At 49.1% G+C, this 20189-nt stretch overlaps 1 protein-coding gene across 4 annotated transcripts in view; it reads left to right on the forward strand.

Annotated features, from left to right (window-relative positions):
• The first annotated feature begins 5056 nt into the window (after window positions 1-5056).
• Window positions 5057-20189, forward strand: part of BSN (bassoon presynaptic cytomatrix protein) — an 89900-nt gene continuing 74767 nt past the window's right edge. For all 4 annotated transcript variants that reach the window (XM_014953513.1, XM_014953516.1, XM_014953514.1 and 1 more), the window contains exon 1: window positions 5057-5448. In XM_014953513.1, coding sequence (XP_014808999.1) covers window positions 5149-5448 — 300 coding nt within the window. In that variant the 5' untranslated portion in view covers window positions 5057-5148. The remainder of the gene's footprint in view (window positions 5449-20189) is intronic.

Here is a 20189-nt window from a genome sequence, read left to right on the forward strand (position 1 = left end):
CTGAGCAGGGCGTGCTCTTTGTAAAATGATGGTGCCATTTGTTTTCATGTTCTTTATGTACTACCATAACGCAGTAATTAGATCGGTTGCCCAGCGAGCAGGAGACCCATTTAAATATCCACCAGGCAGAGAAAGGGATGCAATCCGTGTTTCCCAGCTCCACCTCCTGAAGGATTTACCTGGACCCCAAAGGGCAAGCCCCACGTGGATGTGGGCACTGCCAGGGTTTGGTGGCAGCTGAGCAGATGGACGTGACCTGTGTGTTCAAGGAGGGAGGGGGGGGATGTGAAATTAGGGGGAAACCCCTGCACATCCTTTCTCTTGAGCTTTTCCACACACCACGCTTGAACAAGAGCGAGTTACCAGCCACGTGTGTAGATTTGGGTTAATGTCATTATGGATTTTATAGCAAAAGGTGTCACCAGTGTTGGCATTTGCCTTGCAATGGTTATTGCTCCCAGGGGAGCGTCTTGTATGGAAAAGGACCTGTTGACACCTCTTGGGATGCTGGCTCCCAGCGTGGGTCTTGTCTGTAAAATCTAGTGGCACCAGTGAACCTACTTGATTTAAATCAGAGCAGTTCCTTTCCACGGGCCTTGGCTTTACCTTGGCATTCCCAGCTAACAAGGCTGTACCAATTTACCGGAGCAGGATTGTAAACCACTACTCTGTCACTGCCTTGCTTTCATCTTCCCTAAAGCTGCTGACATCTTCTCGCTGGCGCTGCTACGCCGTCAAAAGTTAGGCTTAGGACAAAAAAAAACCCAATTTCTGAAAGTAAACGTTAACCAGCAAACATTTGTTTTAGCTGTAAATTGGATTTTGTTTTTAAAGCCTTCCCCATTCTTGCTATTTCAGTGAAAAACTGACATTTTTACGGAAGGGAAAAAAAAAAATCAGACAGAAAAAAAAAAATCTCCGAGGTGCTTGTGACAATCCTGCACCGCTGCGCTCGATGTTGTGGAGGATGGCTTTGACCCTTGGTTTTCATGACGCTGTTCGTGCTTCTGATCATCTCAGTCAGCTGCTCCCTCCTCATCCCTCTCCGTCTCCTCCCAGCCTGCCAGGACACTGGCACCAGCCCGAAATAGAAAGGCTGGTTTCATAGTTTCATATCCGTGCCTGTTCCCGAGTGGAACAAGAGAAGTTCGAGGCTTTTTCAATCAGGAGGAGTATCTGATGGAGAGGCAGAACCTGGGTACGGATTGATCTGTCGGGGTGATTTTGAGCTCTGGGGCTGCGTGGCGAGCGACTTGCACTATAGCCTCCCCTCTTGCATGGAGCCGAGGGTTAATTTCTGGGGAGTTTTTTGGGTTTTTTTGCAGTCCTTCACATTGGGAGATGAGCAGATGCTTCTTTCCCAGCGTAGGGAAGGTAAGGGAGGTGGCAGGGACACGCCGCAGAGCTGGGGGCCAAACCCAGGCTTCTGCTCTGGAGGACCCAGGACCACTCACCCCCCCCCCCCTACTTCTTGGGGTGTGAAATGCAATATTCCTCTCCGCAGAAAGCAGAGGCTGGTGCTCTCTGATGCCCCGTGTCCAAAGGAGGGTGGGAGTTTGGCTCCGACAGCCCTGGAGGAGGTGGGGGAAGAGGCGGAGGAGCGGTGGGCATCATGGTGGGCATCGCAGTGGGCATCGCGGTGGGCATCGCAGGAGGCTGGCTGTGGCTTGGCTCCAACAGCCCTGGAGGAGGTGGGGGAAGAGGCGGAGGAGCGGTGGGCATCATGGTGGGCATCGCAGTGGGCATCGCAGGAGGCTGGCTGTGGCTTGGCGTGATGCTGTGTCAGCTCGACGCTGGAAAACGCCAGGAGTTTTAGAAAGCAGGATGTGGAGCCGCTGTTTTTCAATTTAAAAATAAAAATTAAAAAAAAAAAGAAAAAAAAGGGAAGAGAACGGCGTCTTCCCGGCTGCCCAACCTGCCAGGGCTGCGGGCACATTAATAGAGCTGCCTGCCTGACCTCTTGATAAAGCATCAATAGACAGAATGTAATAAATGGAAACCTCGATGGTGTAATTGTTAATAAGCTTAGTCAAACGCACTTGATATTTTTTACATGGAAAAAACTATAACTCTGTTGGTAGCGGTGGGAGTGCTGCCGAATTTGGACCTGGCAGAGACGTTTGACTGCGTTACCACCCAATATTACTAATTCAGCAATTAGGGGGGTGCAAAATCAATACAGCCTCCATCAAATGGGTGAACGGCAAGATATCAAGATGTCTCAATCTAATTGTTAACGAGCGATCTAATGGCACTGAGGGGAATTCCTTTGGGATTGGTTGGCGGCCCGATGTTGGTTGATGTTTTTGTCAGTGATAGAGTGGATAAAATGATGGGAAGAGGTGGATGAGTCGCAGTTTGGACTCGTGTGAGGACAGCAGAAGGGTTCATTGATGGGTACAAGACATACAAATATTGGAGCATCCTAGTGAAAGATGCCATGAGCGTGGGCCTGCGTCTGACTCAATATGACTGTTCTCATGTTCTTCCCCGGGGCATCTCTCCTGTATTTAGTTACTGTATTTGACAGACCAGATGATTCCTTCTGGTCTTTACATTCCGTGGGCACGTTCAACTCCTGCAAGTGAGAGACAGCCCAGCCCGTGTCACCGGACGGCTGAGGCTTCTCGGGTAATTCTAAGATAAATAAATGCAGTGATGATATAAATGCACAGAGTGACACGGCTGCTGGGAGAGGGATGGGGATGGTGCATGGACGGCTTTTCTTTGCACCTGAAAAGGTGAAAGGAGCCAGGAGAGAGCTCCATCCCAGGCTGGAGAGCATCTCTGGAGCAGCACTGTCCCACTTTGCGCCAGGAATGGTACTCGAGACAAAATAACAGCATTTAGTGTCTTTTTTTTTCTCGTGGGTTTTTGCTTTTTCAAGAGAGGCACAGCCTGTTTTGGGTGGGAAACGTAGTAAACTTGTCTGTTCCTTGTGAGACGGCTCCTCTGGATGGAGCGCAGCTTCAGAGGCACAGCACTCCTCACGTGGATTTGCTGCAAAAAGTTCCCTAAGCAAAAAATTCATTGTTTATTTAAAGAAAGGTACTTGAACTCAGTAAGCCAGACTGCTAGTACTGCTAATACCGGCCGCTAAATAGGTGGTAGCTACTAATACACTGCTAAACACTTCCACTGTGGGTAACTCCCCTAAGTTTTCTCCATTTCTTACTGGGCTGGCAAGTGAACCTGCAGCTCTGTGGCTCCGTGGTCAGAGCCAGCTGGGAGCCAGAATTCCCACTTGGTGGCAAGCACTTTGAATTTTGAAATTTGCAGAGAATGGAATAACCACTCTCTTGTTCCGAACAACCGTACAGACCTTAATTTTTTCAAATGCTGCTGTTCCGACATTGTCCGACGCACCATGAGGACAGTGTGTGTTCTGATACATAAACACTGGTTTTATAAGGATTAAATTTAAGGAGAGGAAATGCATTTCACTTTCTGCCGGTGGCTGGGACCGAGCTCTCCATCTCCACCCACTTCGGATGCCACATGTTTTATGGGGTGGCAGCTCCGCAGCCCCCAGCATTGGGATTTTAATCCCCATTCCGAACCCAGGGCTGTCCCCATTTATGCTGGAGGAGCAGCACCTGTGAACAACCCTCATCACCGGTGTCCGGCTGCAGGGCCCGGTGCCGTTTGCTCTTTACCCTGGAGCAGATCAGTTACTCCCTTATTGCTTCGCTTTATTATTATTACTGTGCGATTCCTCCTTCAGAGAAGTGGGTTTCAATCTGCTGCCGAAAAAATATTCCCAAAGTGCTATTTTAATATTTATTTTCATCCAGCTTCCTATTACTGTGGCAACATGCACTTTGAATTTCATTAGTTTTATGCATTTAAGTTCCCTTTTTAAACCTTCATAAGGTCAGACCCTGCTTGGGTAAATCAACAATTTATTAAATTTGAGAGTCTGAGTAATATTTTTCCTTAAACAGCTGTAGATCACAGGTAGTGAGGGCACAGGGGCTTCTGCCTTTTTGAGAAATACTCGATGAGCACGTGCAGCAGATGATTCTCTTACCTAAAACCCCTGTAATTACATAAATATCTTCCAGATTCGTTCTCACACACTCGTGGTGCTCCAGCAGCACGTTGCAGGGTACCTGCGCTGAAATAACTGTGGGAACTGGGGAGTGTGGGACCTCACGCTGTGCTCTCCAGTCCTAGAACTCAAAGCTGAAGATACTCCAGAGCTCCCTGGGGCCACTGGACCTTCTCCTCCAAACCAGCCTCCTGCCCTGGTGCATCCCAGCTGGTCTTCTGCCCAGCTGAGACTCACATCACCCAGAACAGGGTTCAGCTGGGGGGCAGCCAGCCCACCCTAGCCTGTGTTCCCCACTTGTCTGGCTTTAGTAATGATTACTAAAGCCGAGCTGATGTCCTCTCTCTTAATTTCCCACTGCTGTGGCCCCTAGGAAACAAGCCCTTGGTTGCTTTCACCTGTGACTCACACAGGGGTGGCTTCACAAGAGGGTATAAGTGGTTCTCCTGCCTCTTTGAGGCTCCTGGAGGGGTTTTCCTTCAATAAATTGGCCTCTTTGCAGTCTTTTTTTTTATTTTATTTTATTTTTTATTATTTTTTTTTTTTCCACAGCAGCTCATAGAAGTGGGTTGTAAGACGATGGTTTAGGGCAGGTTGGCAGAAAGGGCTCTGCAGTCTGCAAACTAGAGTTGCTGCTGCCTCTTTGAGCTCATGCTGGAGAAGAAATGGGGAGCCCCTGGCTGGCGGGAGGCAGAGCCGCCCCAAACTCCTCATTTATGTTTTCTGGGCAAATTTCCGGCCGAGGTTCAACTCGAAATATGCCAAATAATTCAATTACATCTCTGCTGCTGGGTTATGTAAGAGAAAGCTGAAATTGCACCTCGTTTTGCAAGGTAAAGTGCATCCTTCTCCTGATGCAATTGGTTCCCTTGGTTTGCAGCCTCTTTTCCTGTGTTTTTTGGGGTGGAGGGGGTGCTCTGAAGGTTTTCTGCATCAACTGGTGTCATTTGAACGTACTAAATCTGGGCTTGTGCTGTGTTTTCTCATGATGTTTCAGCACGCTGAGGAGGCCGGAGCAGCTGGACCAGCCCTCAGGCCAGCGGTCGCCATCGCCCTCCCTGGCACAGACTGCGCCCACCTCCCACAGCCCCCGGGAGATGAGGGGCCGGGGCCAGCCCCCACCGTCGGCGGAGGCACCACGGAAGATGCTACAGGTGGACGCCAGGAGTCAAGGCTCGGGGAGGTCCCCCTCGGTGTCACCAGACCGGGGCAGCACCCCTACCTCTCCCTACTCAGTCCCACAGATCGCCCCCCTCCCCAGCAGCACCCTCTGCCCCATATGCAAGACGACGGAGCTCACCTCCTCCCCCGGCCAACCCAACTTCAACGCCTGCACCCAGTGTCACAGTAAAGTCTGCAACCAGTGTGGCTTCAACCCCAACCCGCACCTCACCCAGGTAAGGCCTCCTCTTCCTCGGGCAGTGGGGTGGCCGCTACCGAGGTTTGCAGGGAGAGGTTCTTCTTGTCTCCAAGCCATGAGAAGTTGCACCTTGGCTTCGGGCAGCTGCAAGGCATGGCCCAAGAGCAAGGGCTCTGCTGGTTAATCAGGGGATAATTGTGATAACATGAGTGATAATGAAATAGGGGAGGTAAATTTGTTAAAGGGAAATGGTAGACTACCAGAGAGGTTCAGCCTGTCTTCTCTCAGGGCTGTGAAGATCAAAGGGCTGGAGTGCCCCTTCTATGAAGACGGGCTGAGAGAGGTGGGGTTGTTCAGCCTGGAGAAGAGAAGGTTTCAGGGAGACCTTAGAGCCCCTTCCAGTCCCTAAAGGGCCTAAAGAAGGGATGGGGAGGGACTCTTGATCAGAGAGTGGAGTGATAGAATCAAGAGGAATGGTTTTAGACTGAAAGAGGGGAGATTTGGACTAGATGTCAGGAAGAAATTCTTTGCTGTGAGGGTGGTGAGACATTGGTAGAGAAGCTGTGGCTGCCCCATCCCTGGAGGGGTTCAAGGCTAGGCTGGATGGGGCTTGGAGCAACCTGGTCTGGTGGGAGGTGTCCCTGCCCAGGGCAGGAGGGTTGCAACTGGATGATCTTTAAGGTCCCTTCCAATCCAAACCATTCTATGATTCTATGTCACTGGGACCCCAAAATGCTTGGCTGTGGTGAGGTCCATGTACACAAAACTGCCCTGAAGTCCAAGGACTCAGCAGCAGGAGGGGAGCAGAGGGGTTGTTGGCAGCCCTGAGGTGTCGATCGTCTTAGACCCTGACTCATCCCAGGTGATGATGTTTTGGTGGCGGGTGAGTGGAGTGGCGGGCAGCGTCAGGTTTGGTGGCAGGAGAGAAGTGTGAAGTCGTGCAGGAGATGATGCCTCGCTGGGGGAGCGTTTCACACCGTGTGGGACGTGTGACATGGATGTGCTGGGCTCCCGGGGGCGGATCCAGCAGCAGCGGTGAGCGGGGGGGGTGCTGGGGCTGGCTGGGACATGGGGCTCCTCGTGCCAATCCATCAGGTCAGAGACCTCCACACAGGGTGGGAAGGGATGTGGATGCCTTTTGGAGCTGTTGAGAGCCAAACCGTGGGGATTCCTGCTCTCAGGGTTAATAACAGAGACTTTCAGCCACGCTTTGGAAAGCCACCGTGCCACTCCAGCGTGTGAGAAAACAGGATTTGGGTGCTGAGGTCCCCTCGGTACCCCCATTTTAATGCTGTATCTGGTGAGCACTCAGTGCTTCCTCCTGACGCCAGACAACAGCAGTTTCTAAACACTGTTGTTTGTGAGACTTCTGTCTTCCAGACCCTTTTCCTGGTGGAAGGAGAGTTGGGGTCGCTGATACCCCTGGTTGAGCGAGATGTAATTAGCTGGGTGCTGCTTTTGCACCCCTGTGAAGTGGCACATACCACTGCAAAGATCAGTATAAGGTCCTGGACCTTAACAAAGGGCCCTGAGGTGGAAATTCAGGCTCCTCCAAGGAAACGCGGAGGGTCATGCTTCTGTTTCACTTCTGAATTGATTCGCTAAATATTTATTTTGTTGTCCAAACATTGCATTGAGAGTTGACCAACTACGCTGAATAGTAGCGGTTCAAGAGCGAATAAACAAACAGAAGTGCCCCAATTGCTCCCTTTCTGGACCTGTCTCCTCTGCCTTGCCCAAGAGCTTTCCCACAGTGGCCCCAACCTCGAGTATCTCTGAAAATGTGTTTCTGGTTAGCATCCCCAGACCAGCTCTCAGCATCTCCAGGTCTCTCTTCCCTCTGAAATGTGACTGACTGCGGAGCATTTTTAAACTGGACCTGGGATGGAAAAAAAAAAGTATGGTGGTTTTTGTTTTTCTGCGTTTAATATGCATTTTAACAGGAAGCCCCCCAATGATGTGTAAGTAGGTTGCTGAGGGAGCTGCGTGATGGAAGCTGTTGTCCAAGAGAAGTGTTTGCAGCGTGCTTTGGCAGCCCGTGTGATGGGCTGGTTGGGGAGTCGCGGTGGTCACTGCCTCACCAAAGTGTGACTCTTTCCTTGGCATCATCCCTTGTTCTGAAGTCACACAGAACAGCACCTGAAGTGTCCTGATGGCCTTAAAAAGGGTTAACGAGGGACAGCTCAGATGTCACTTCCTTTTTTTGAAGATAGGAGCTGGGTTGGAAAGGACCTCCAGAGGTCATCCAGTCCAACCTTTGCCCAAAGCAGAGATCAGGTGAGGGAGTTCTGTTTATTCAGTTGAGGTTCAGAAGCTTCCAAGGGGGGACCTGCTGGTCCCACCTGCTCCACTGCTTGACCATCCTCAACAGGGAAAAACATCCACCCAGCCCAGTCCCTCAAACCCGTTGGGTACTGCAGGGTGGCTGCACGGTATTGCTAATGAGGTGGGTGATTTGTGGGGCTCTATTTTCCATTTGCATTTCCTTATGGATATATTTTCATGTCAGTAGTTGATGTTTCTACTTTGTGCTGCAGCAGATGTGGATTTGTAACTTCTCTTTCTGCTTTCAAGGCTGTCTAGCAGGATTAAATCATCGACAATATCTCATTTTCTAAGAAAACCAAGCCCCAGAAAACCAAAGTTGTCTTTCACTTGGCCCATCCTCTCCTGCACAGCCTGTGGGACTGACAGAAACCCCAGGTGTGGTGGGGTGGGAATTCTGGTGGTTGTCTGGCACGACACAGCCACATACGTTGACTTCTGAAACCCCTTTTGCAAACCTGGTTTTGAAAAAAAGCATTTATATGAGCTTGATGTGTCATATACGTGTGCTATAAAATAGCTTTTAAATATATCTGTATATATAAATAATAACAGACTTGTTGTATGAGCCATAATCCATCACGTTCCATCCTGCTGCTTAAAAGTACCACGATCAGTTTTTTCTGAGGAGGATTAATTGTACCCCCAGCAAAACACTTTAGCTTGATAATTAGGTGATACCTTCTGCTCAGAAGCATGTACATTCCCTGAAAATATTATTTTTCTTTGTTTTTTTATTTTATTTTCACATGGCTTGGTGCTTATTTTATCTTAAAGGCAAGTAATGAATTTCTATCATGACGAAGCAGTTGGCCTCTGTGGCATCTTGAGTTGATTGCTTGCTGAGAGGAAAAAAAGCAAAACAATCTTTTTTTTTTTGTATCCACTCTCTCTTTTTTTTTTTTTTTTAGTCCTTTGAGCACCAGCACGTTCTTGTTTCACAAGACTGGGCAAACAGAAGTTCCTGTCTGCTGGCGGTGTCACTCAATATTTTACATGTAGATAATCATATTCTTCCCTCCGTTCATCTCCGTGCTCCGGAATAAACTGCTGTCGTCGGTTCCAATTTGGTCGCGTGCTGGCGTGCCCGTTTTCCCGTTCATTCACTTATTCCTGAAGGTCAGTGCTCTTGCCATAGATGGTTATTTTAAGCAAGGGGAGATGTGAAGCAGGGAGCTCTGCTGGCACCGTTGAAGACGAGAAGTTATGAAATGGCACGGTAAAATTTAACAGTTTGCTTATGCGCCTGGGTAGGAAATAGGCTTTTGAATGGAGATGTGCTATTTTAAACGCAATATTGCAGCCTTAGCGTTCTAGTAGGATTGTTAATTTCTCATTAAAACTTTTTTTTTCTAGTTTTTCTCAGTATTGTCTTTGAGGGGTTAGGTTTTTTTTGGGACTGCTTGTTCTGCAGGACCGTACCGCCAAGGCTGTCATCTCCTCCGGGGGGAAAATAGCTCGGTTTCAAGCCAGTACAATAGGTTTAGAAAATCCTCTTTTTATACATCTTTCACTTTGTAATGCTGCTCCTGTGGCTTTCGCCTGACTGATCCTGCAGCATGTTCATCTGATTGGATTTGCTCTGTTTGGTATCACAAGGAGTAACCTGCAGGCATCCTTTCTGTTTCTCTGGGGTTTTGAAGTGCTGCTGCACATCGCTAATTTGAAAAATTAATTTCTTCTTCAGTGTTCTCTTAACATTTTTGGGGGTTCTTTTAATTCATTTCCTCCCTATCCAAAGTGCTAAACCAAAAAAAAAAAATCAAAATTTAGACCTTGGTGTTGATTTTAATCAAGAGCAGTGGTGCAGCACTAAAATACGTGCTTTAGTTAGAGCTGAAATGAAACTCAAAATGTCTGGCTGCCTAATAGGTTTGTTGGAACTGCTTTGGGATTATAGAAAATCTTTGCATTCTTCCTTGTATTTCCATTGTGCTTTTTTTTTTATTTGAAATTGCATTCATCAGAAGCAGTTTCATTAGTATTCAGATCCATGAAATAGATATTTTTTTTACCCCCCCACCTTGAATAAAAGGAGCATATTTATACATGTATGTTCTTCACCAAATTACTTTCTCTTTGAAGTCCCTGCTTTTGTCCCCAAGCCATTCTGAATATATTTGCTGTATTTGTGGCTGTATGAAGTGGTAATACTTGTTAAACTTCAGTTCTGGTCCACATTTTTTCTCTCTGCTTAGGGAGGCTGAAGAGATTCTTTGTACCTTTTTACATTATGAATATAACGTAATATGAAATATTGAAAATATTTGAAAATAAATCTGTTCCCTGTGTGCTCCGTGCCACATAAGATCATCACCAAGCTTTGATCACGGACTTTTGGCAAGTGAAACGTAAAAGTCTCAGGGAGGATTAAAGCCTTGCTGGTTGGTTTCCCAACAGCGGTCAAGGTTGTGTTTCCAGGAGGGGGAAAAGCTCTCAGCAGCTCCTGAGTGATCTGTAGCGGGAGGAGACGCTCACAAAAATCATCTGAAGGTCTTAGGTAGATGTTGAGATGGTATGAATGGAAAGCAGACCATCAGCTGAAGAGATGAGAATGAAATACTTGGTAGGGATGTATAGTATGGGTCTGTATAGATCCTATCGTAACGTAACAGTAGGTGGTTTTCTGCTCAATCCTGTAAGAAAATTCGGGTAAAGTGGAGCAAAGAAGGTGTTATGGGAAGCAGAGGGGTGGCACAGTGCTTAGCAGAGCATCACTGCTGGCAGGAGCAGAGCTTGTCACTGCTGGAGGGGTGGCCTTGGTCCAAAGCCTTCTCCAGCCCAGCTCCACCAGCAGAGCAGTGCCTGCCCCCAGCATCACCTCATGCATTTAGCAAATAACTTCAAAGAAATAAAGACACAATGTCAGGGAAACTGTGAAGGTGGTCATATGCTGCTCTTCCTAAAAACCAATTTCTCATTTGGATTATTGTCTTAATTTTAAACCTTGCGTTGTTTTGGTGTCCATTTTTTGATAAAACCTGCCTTTTTAATGAATTAAGGCCCCACCTGAAGTCTTTACCTTTCAGGAGGCTTTGGCTTGGCTAGTGACTGCTGATTTAGTGGCCCCTTAAGCAAAGGGCCATGCTCAGGGGTGCCAGGGGGGTTATTAGTTCTGCATTAGGACAGGGGCCATTGAGAATAGCGGTAAATCCCCAATCTCTTCTTCTCTCCTGCCTGTCATTCCCTCAACATCCAACCATTTACAGGGCTCTGGTGCCCAGCGTGGGCTAAATCCCCGTTGGCATCAGTGGTTTTACCCTGGGGTCTAATAGATGCCAAGATGGTTTGGTGTGGGGAGTAGCAGGTCCCCTGTGGTCTGGGTAGCCCTGAAATCACCAGAGCACAGCTGTGATTTATGGTTCTGTAATTTATGTGGCTCGAAGCCACGTTTTACAGTATGTTGTGCTCTGACATGCTGCCCCGTCATTCCCGAGTGGGGCTCGGGGCTGTGTCCAGTGAGCTCAGGGGGCACCAAGGGGTGAGCACTGGATGAAAATAAGTAATTAAATATGCTTGCCAATAGATAATTAAACATGATTTTTATGAGCCATTTAATGTCCCCAGTCTCTCCCTGCCTTTTCAAACAATCATAGAGGTCCTGCCCCTTCCTGGCTCTCCACCGAGAAGCTGTGGGGTGATGCTGGTGTGGCATCTCCTCAACTTCTGAGTTTTCTCTGGGTGCAGCAGCTTCGAGGTTGGTTTAGCTCTTTGCTGGGGGAGTGATGGCAGAGGAGGAGCTGGGGGACAACGTTCACGCTGTCTCTCCTCCTGCTGAACAGCAAAGCCCACAAGGTTTTCCTCTGCCCTTGGGACCTTGATGGCTATTTGTTTTCCTGTCAGGGGAGCAGCCTTCAGCCTCTGCTGCTGTTGGAGGTGTATTATAGTTTTATTAGAGAGCTCATTATAGAGATCATAGTTCCCTCTCCCCTCAAAGAATGAGTGTTGGGGCTGAAAAACGCTGGATCTCAAAAAAATTGGGTCCTATAGCGGGATAATATTTAACAGTAAGTATTTATTGGGTCTGGCATCACCCCTGGGCATCACAGTCGTGGTGGCTGTGGCAGAGGAGTGGGTAGCTGGGGAGGTAAGACTGGCTCTGCAAGCAGCTCTCCTCCCTCTGTCCACCTTCCAGCAAGTTCAGGAGTATGATATTTTTATTTTATTTATTTTTTTTTGCCATCCTGTGATGAGATCGGAAGGCAGGATGCCCTCGGGCGGGCAGGGTTTGTGCTCTGCCCTGGTGTTAGACAGCTCTCCGCGGTGCCTGCGGGGTGAGCCTTGCACCCTGTACCCAGCCAGGCCCCTGTGCTGCTGAGTCAAGTTGCCGCTTTCGGCGTGATTTCTCTTTTTGAGAGCGTCCTTCTTCACGGTGTAGCTGTAAAAATAAATCTGCCGTTAGCATTACGGTGCAGATCCGGGAGAAATTTTCCATTGGATCAGGCTGCACAACAGGAGAGGAACGGGAGTTTTATTCCCATTTGCTGTTTGTTTTTTAGCAGAGCTTCAGCCGGCGGTGACTTGTGTGCCCAGCGAGTGATGCTTTTTGTGGGAGCCAGGGCTTGTCACGGTGGCTGCCTTCCCATAAGGATGGAGCAATTTGGGCTCCGTGCGCCCCCAGAAGCACCCGCCGGGGTAGGGATGCTCATCCCAGTCTGTGGCTGTGGGGCAGCTCCTCTCCTGGTGCTCAGGGCTGGCACTGGGACCAGCAGCACGGGCTGGCTTGGACCAGCACTCACTGGGGATGTGCCCACCTGAAGAATCCTGACAGCTCTCTTCACCAGCACTTTGTGCTGTGAGCATGGTGGAAAAGCTAGGCACTTAAAAAAAAAAAAAATTACGCTTTTTGTGATTGCGGTGAATATTCCATGTAATTTCATAATGAGGGAGTATTGATAGGAACCTTGAATTTATCTCTGCCCACAGGTGGGGTGTGTGTATGTGTATATTCCTCGTATTTTAGCCCTGCCTCACCGTTGCCCTTTACCTCTTAATCCCCTTATCCCTACACCAAGTCTCCCAGCCCTCATTTCATCCAGAATCTGCGGTGTTGCAGTGAGGAATGCTTCTGTTATCTCTTGGTTGGACTTTTTTTTAATTATTATTATTATTTTAGTTCTGCTGTATTTTTTTTAATGGGGTGATTAGTGCTGAATTAAGCTGAGGCTCTCTATGCCTAAATGACTCCGTTTGCCTTTTCAACCCTTGCTGCAGCCTGAGCAGGGACTTCTCCTGGCCGTCTGCAGCGACGTGCGACTTGTCTGTTCGATAGATGGCAATTTAAGTTAGAGCCAACAGGAAAAAAAGAAGGAAAAAAAAAAAAAAGAAAAAGCTCATGAGTAATTCTGGCTGTCCCCCCCCCTGTACGCCGCCTTTTGCTGCGCTCTGCGTAGATGATTCAAATAATGCAAAATTCACTTGTGGAAAATGTCAAAAAACCTCTTGGCTAAACGCTTCCCGGTGACTAACAGGGCTGGTGCTGCTCGAGGTGGCTCTCCAGCCCTGATGGCTGGCTCCTGTGAGCTTGGGCGGTGGGGACGTGCCAGGGTCTGTGGTGACATGTTAAACTTGTTTGGGGGTGGAACAGGAGAGTGTGGCTTCCCGCGCGCTGGAGCGATGCTGGGGTGGAGAAGGGGGTAATGAAAACAACTGCGAGTAGAGATGAAAGCTCCTGAGAGATGGGAAGTGGCCTGTGTTCTTCTTGGCATCTTCTGCCACTTGATAAATACCCAGCCCAGCAAGCAGCATGCCCCCAGCCACCACTGCCCTGCATCCTCCTTCCCTCCTGCATTAAGTTTTGCCAAGCTGTTTGCTTGGATGAGATGTGGTTTTCCTCTGGCTTTCAACCCTACATATCGCTCTATCATTAAAAAGAAAAGCAAGCTGAGGATTGGAAAGGGCTGTCAAGCTCTCCGAAGCAGAGCGAGGACCGAGTCAGGGGCTCCCCGTGTTTTTGAAAGCTTGGCCATGTCTGTTATTGGCTTTCACTTCCCTCCTGTGGATGTCCTCGGGCAGAGGAATAAGATCATTTACAGCCTGTGGAGGTGGATGGAGCCTGCGGTGGGGATGCTGCTCAAGATTTTCCTACCGGTCGAGCACGTGAAATCTCAAGACGGGGGTTGAGCATCCCTCTGAGTCCCGCTCAGTGCACACAAAACATCCCAGGGAGCAGCAATCACACAGGGCTTTATGGCCCCAGCTTGTACGCTGTCTTCTGCCACGTGTGCTTGGTGGCAACACGCTGCGCTGCCCTCGGGGAGCCCTTAGGAGACAAATTCAGGCGCTTTCAGTGCCTCGGCGGGGATTGGGTTAATCCCAGCTGGATTAATTCCCGTTTACCATCCTCCTACCAGCAGCAGGGAAGCAGGGTCAGACACCCCCCACCCTGCATCCCTCACGGTGCATGTCCCACGCTGCAGAGGGATACCTGGTGGGAGAGCCTCAGCATGGGAAGAGATGCCATGATGCGGCTCTTTCTCCCCCAGCTGGTAACAACATACAAGGTCCATCTAGTCTTTGAAGATAGAAGTGCTTAGCAGAGGTGGTGCCATCTCAGCAGCATCTTTTTTGACCCAAGTTTTAGCCAATCAATGTTGCTACTTATAGAGCTGTGTGGGCTCCCATCACCAGAAACCCAACATGCTTCTGCCTAACCCCATCTTTTGTCTGTCTCTTGGCTATGGTCATGTTTAGGTGGTCAAATGAGATTTGTGTAGTGTAGCAGACCAAAAAGTATCAGAAACTTCTGAAAAGTGAGGTGTTTGTGAGGCAATAGTTCACATCTGCTGAGGTGTTCCTCACCACTTCAATTCAGGCTCATACAGCCTTGCTCCTGGACTTCATGCTCCTGTCCTACCCAGCTCCTCATCTCAGAGATGTAATAAGGGCTGCCCAGGAGCACGGCTGTATATCTGAGGGGGTACGGTGCTAATTGCACTATGAGAACTGGTTATTTTAACTCTGAAATGCTGTTTTATCTCAGCTGTAAGCCTCTCGGTCAAGGACAGCCCAAGGGTGGGGTGTTTCAGTTCTGGATTCGGTTCAACGTTGGAAATAGGCTGTGCTGTTGGCTTGGCTTTCTGCTCCGGGTGAAATCAAAGCCAAGTTGTTGGAATAGCTCAGGAGGGAAATCCATGTGGTCTTAATGGGATGGGAGTAGACTGTGCAGCAGGTCTGTGTGATTAAAGGTTTGTCAAAATGAGTTAAGGCACGGATATAACTTGGTTCTAAACCAGCTGGAAGTCTGTTTGGAAGCCCAAAGGCCAGTGTGTCCCTCCCCTTCCTTCCTTGCCCCTTGCTCTGCCCACTTAGATGTTCATCTCCTGCATTTTAGTTAAGCTCCATCTCAGTCATGGTTCAAAAAACCCGCCCAAGATGGGAAGAAGACTTAACTTTTTGCTCCTTCCCCACCTGCTCTTGCCACCACCTCACCGTGTCCAAGCCATGGGATTAGACTGGCCAGACCCTTGAGCTGGAGACCTCCATGGAGCGGTGGGCAGGACAGAGGTGCCCGTTGGTCCTGTAGAGAGGAGGTTTTGGTGCCCACCTGCTTCCAGCCACCCTTCGAACGAGCATGACACAGTATTCCCGTTAGACAGAAGCACAAACGCTGGGGCTGGTGTGTTCAGCAAAGCTTAGATTATTCTGAATCATCCAACGTCCTTATCAGGGCGCTACAGACGGCGCTTGCATCAGTCACAGCACCGGCTCGCGGAGTCGGTGGCAGCGCTCGCTGCCTGTTTTTAATTGCCACGAGCCAGCAGCTATTTGAAGCCCTGTCCCCAAAGAGCAAAGGAGCCTGTCACCGCACGTAGCTCGGCTCTGCAGGAAACGCGGCCTCAGCAAGCCTTCCCCGTTAAAAGCCCGTTAAGGGTCCTAAATGTATAGGGGTGCACGTACAGCTGGCGTGCCGGAGAGGGGGGCACTGCCAGGCTTGGCTCTAGGAGTGGGAACTCCCCTCGGGGTTTTAGTTTTTGGGTTGGTTCCCCCCACCCCCCCACTCCGCCCTTAATTGCAGAATACCCCCATGTCTCAACACGTAGGCAGGGGATAGAGCTGGAAAGGCTGTGTCCCTGTAGCTCCTTGGGTGTGAGGTTCCTCCAAAACCAACTTCATCGTGGCTCTGGGCTGCACTTTGGTTCTGCTCAGCCCCTCCTGTGCCCTCAGAGGTATCGCATCTTCTTTCTTCCCTGGGAGACATCCCATATTTCTCCTGCTCTCCTGGAAGGCACCGCCGCTCCTTCCCCCCGTGAATAGAAAATAACGCCAGGAAAATAAAGTACTAGGTTTAGTGGAAGAGTCTCACTAAAAAGTAGTGGTTGGCAATAAAATTACACTAGAGACCTGAGGAAGAGTTGAATTACCTGAATTTCTGGATTCCTCAGAAATAATGAACATACTTATTGTGGGGAGAGGCTTGTCCTTGAGCGTGCCTGCCTCCCTTTTGCCCGCAATTGGCAGTAGGTTTTCTACGTGTTGCGAAACCTCTCAAGCTTCGAGAAAAGCAAATACCCTTGATGTTTGGTGGAGCATGACGTGCTAATGCAAGACCAGCAGTGCTGGAGCAGAGGAGGCCCTTCTTTTCCCTCCCCTAAAAGGTGAAGCCCTTGTCTCCAGGCGTCCTGCTTTCCTCTGGTCCTGAGCAACCTCCCCCAGGGACCCTTGGCAGACTGGGGCATGGAATCCTGACTTTTTTTCCAGAGTCCCAAGTCAGTTCTGAGATGCTGGGCCAGGCCACCTAATGCCCTGAAATTTGTGTTGTGGTTTTTTGTTGGGTTTTTTTTGCAAACTCTGTGTTATGTTCTGACTTGCCATATTAATTTTCCAGATGATACGATTGTGGCTTTCAAATTGGAGAGCGCTTTGAGAAATATCACCAAACAGGCATGCTGCTGCTGCCATCTGTCTTTGAGCTGCTTCTGGGATCCCATTACTTGCTCTCAGCAGACAATCGTTATCGCTTTATTGAATTAGGAAGAAAAAAAAGAAAAATCCAGCGACTTCTGAAATATTGTTTTCCATAACTAATTCCAGGTGCTAAATTCTCATTGAGACCCGGGGGACATGTTGAAATAATGCTTTACGCAGATCCCGGGCATGAAGTTTTTACAGGTCTGCCCAGAAAAGCCCCGTGATCTGATAGTTTTGAAGGACACATCGTTTGGAGGGTTCAGAACAGCTCCAGCACCCCTGTGTTGAGTGATCTCAAACCCAACCAAGAGCCAACACTGGGTGCTACGTTACCTTTTGTAGAAAGTCAAGGCTTCATTGCCCCTCCTGATGGTTCTGGCCAGCTCAAGCTGTTGCCCCCAGTCCCCCTTCTTCTCCAGCCAACCCATTTTCCCATGTCTTCTAGCTGTGGGCAGTTGTCCCACGCCATCCAGCCTGCATCCCACCGGGAAGCAAAGGTCTTGGCACGGCAAGCCCCTCTCCCTGGGCGAGTGGGTTGCTCTGCACTGATGAGCAGCAACCCCCCAAAGGTGATGTTGGTCACGCACGGTGTGCCATTTGGCGTCCCAACACCTGCTGCACACCATGGTTCAGAGCTGTTCCTCCTCCTTTCCTTTCTCTGCAGAGCACCAGCAGCCAGCCCAGCCAGGCAGGGGGTTAACGCCAACAGACACGGCTGTGGGCGGATAAAAGCCTGTGGGAAGGTGGTATTTGTGTTTTCAAAATGTTTTTTCACCCCCTGGTGCACCGGTCCTGGCTGCTTCCTTCTTGCCAACCCATCCTTTATCTGCACAATTTAAGGCAGTTTGGGTCTGATTGCTTGCGGTCCACGGTTCAGCTGGAGGTTTTGATGCACAGCACTGGAAAAATCAGGAGTGAGACCTCTATGGCTGAACACCCCAAAAGGGGGGGAGCAGTGATTGCTTCTGCTGTCTCACCCACGAGAAACATGCTGGGGATCAGGGTCGGTCCCGTGGCTGGTAATTACACTGGGGCCACCTGGGTTTGAGGCTGGGGCACGGTGACAAGATTTATTGTTTCTCTCCCAAAGTGATTTCTAATTGGCGTGGGAGCAAATCAAAAGTTTCTTTTCCATCTGGATGGACACGGTGCTGGTCCCAGAGCCCTGCAGCTTGCACTGCCCATCACCTACTCCAACGTGCTCCTCGGCTGCGGCGGCATCGGTGGTGGAGGGGACCCAGCACGGAGGTGCTGGGTGCATTTGGCACCCACAGGCGATGCATTGAGCTGTAGAGCTTCAGAAAGAAATGCTTTTATAGAAACCCCGCACCTTTTCCAAAATGTCCTGCCGGAGGCGTAGGGCGGCTGCCTGGAGATAGCTGTCTGTCGCAGCTGTGATGCTTTAATCAAAAAATACACTATTTACAAGCAAGAGAAGCGCTTTTTTTTTTTTTTTTCCCTTTGCCTGTCAGGTTAATTTGAGACTTCATTCAACCCTGGCCCACTCCTGCAGACCGAGTTGCCGGCTGTGATGGCGTGGACGGATGCCCTTATCAAGGAGCTCTTAAATACTTTGTTCAAATGAGCCAACCTGATTTATTCCTCTGGTATTTATCGCTTGGGTTGTGTGCCCTGCTGTGTCGGGTACATCCCCATCTCTCCTTCCATCTTCTCCTTTGCAGCCACCGGTGCTAGAAACGTCGCTGTCGCTCGGCAGCGGGAGCCCCGCGGGGTGCGATAGCCGGCTCCGTGGGCAATGAGGAGCTAAAGGCTGCCTTAAAATAGCAGTTGACTGGTGGCGTGTTTGCACAAAAAGGGTGCTCGTCAGAGAATTCCTGCATGGTGGATTTAGAGGGTTTTTTTGTTGTTTGGGTTTTTTTGTGTTGACCCAAAGCTGCTGCTGTTTGGAGATCTTCCAAAGAAAAGCTAAGAAGCCCCAAAAGGTGGAGGAAATATTTGCTACTGGGATTTTTTTTTTTTTTTCTGAATGGATGAATGTTTGAAATCTTTTTCTCTAACGGTTTCTAGTTTTGTAATCAAGGGCTCGGCCCCTCGTTTGAGCAGAATGAAACTACCTTTCATTGGAAGCTTGACCAGGGTTTGAAATGGTTGGTCTGTGGTGCTCCTTTGAGCCCCCCATCAGGAGGGCAGCAGAGACCTCCCCCAGTTGGGTAACTTCCTATTTTGGCTTGGGTGATGGTAGAAGAGGCAGCCTTGCAGATAGCAGGACCCTTTCTCGTTATACCTTCCTGGGGTGCCTCAGTTTAGGTCTCCATGGCAATAATGACTTTAGATCAGCAAGTAAAAAATCCTGATTTGAATGGCCAATTTTAGTCTTGCTTGGCGTTTGTCCGTGTTAGTAATTTTTTTTTCGAAGCCAGGGTGATTGCTATTGTAGAATAGCTTGCAATTAAGTATCCTCTTCTTAGAAGTTACATAATGGCTATAAAACCCTGAATTACAGGTATCTATTGAAATTCTAATTGTTTACAGATTTTTGTGTTGGAATTGGTATGTTTTGCTTAGTAGATGCTGGGTTGAGGTGCATTGGGAAGGGGATAGCAATTTCAACACAGAAAACCTATTCTCATCTATTAAAATAGGTAGCTTGTGACTGGAGAAACTGTTTCTGGCGTTCATAGCCCACACCTGTAAGCCCATTTCAGGCACCAGGGCCACCCAAATGGGTCTCTTCAGAAGAAGGTGAGATGGGAGGTGGGCCTGGGGGCAGGTGGTCTGTAGGCTGCTTTGATAGGACCATGCAAGGGTGAGTTTTCGTAGCATGTGGTCCTCCAAATCTACCTGAGCAGCTCCTAAAACTGCACAGAAACTGTACCTGGAAATGCAGAAAACCATTAATTGGGTCTGAAGGCCATGGAAGTGCCATGGAGCCCCAGGAGAGATCAAGACCAAAAGTTTTGTGGCCAGACATTGGTGGCCAGTCACCTCTGGGAGATAAGGGTCACGTTGTGGTCTTGGTGCCGGGACGTGTTCCCCCAGATGGACGCCTTCAGCAGGGGATCTGGTAACAGGCTATTTTTTCTGGATGAAATAGCTGGTGTTCAGTGTTTGTCATCTGTAGGATGGCAATTAGTGGACTTAGACCGCAAGAAAGATGTAGGTTAATATTTTGGGAACGTTTTCTAGCAGTTAGGGTGGTTAAGCCAAAGCCCCTTTATTCCCCCTTTTGCTGCCCACCCAGTAAATCCACAACTGATGGGAAGTTTTAACATTGGTGGCCAGTCACCTCTGGGAGATATTTTGCACGTTGTGGTCTTGGTGCCGGGACGTGTTCCCCCAGATGGACGCCTTCAGCAGGGGATCTGGTAACAGGCTATTTTTTCTGGATGAAATAGCTGGTGTTCAGTGTTTGTCATCTGTAGGATGGCAATTAGTGGACTTAGACCGCAAGAAAGATGTAGGTTAATATTTTGGGAACGTTTTCTAGCAGTTAGGGTGGTTAAGCCAAAGCCCCTTTATTCCCCCTTTTGCTGCCCACCCAGTAAATCCACAACTGATGGGAAGTTTTAAAGACCAAATTAG

The sequence above is a fragment of the Calidris pugnax genome, unplaced genomic scaffold (genome assembly GCF_001431845.1).
Source record: "Calidris pugnax isolate Ruff unplaced genomic scaffold, ASM143184v1 scaffold247, whole genome shotgun sequence".
Taxonomy (NCBI): Eukaryota; Metazoa; Chordata; class Aves; order Charadriiformes; family Scolopacidae; genus Calidris; species Calidris pugnax.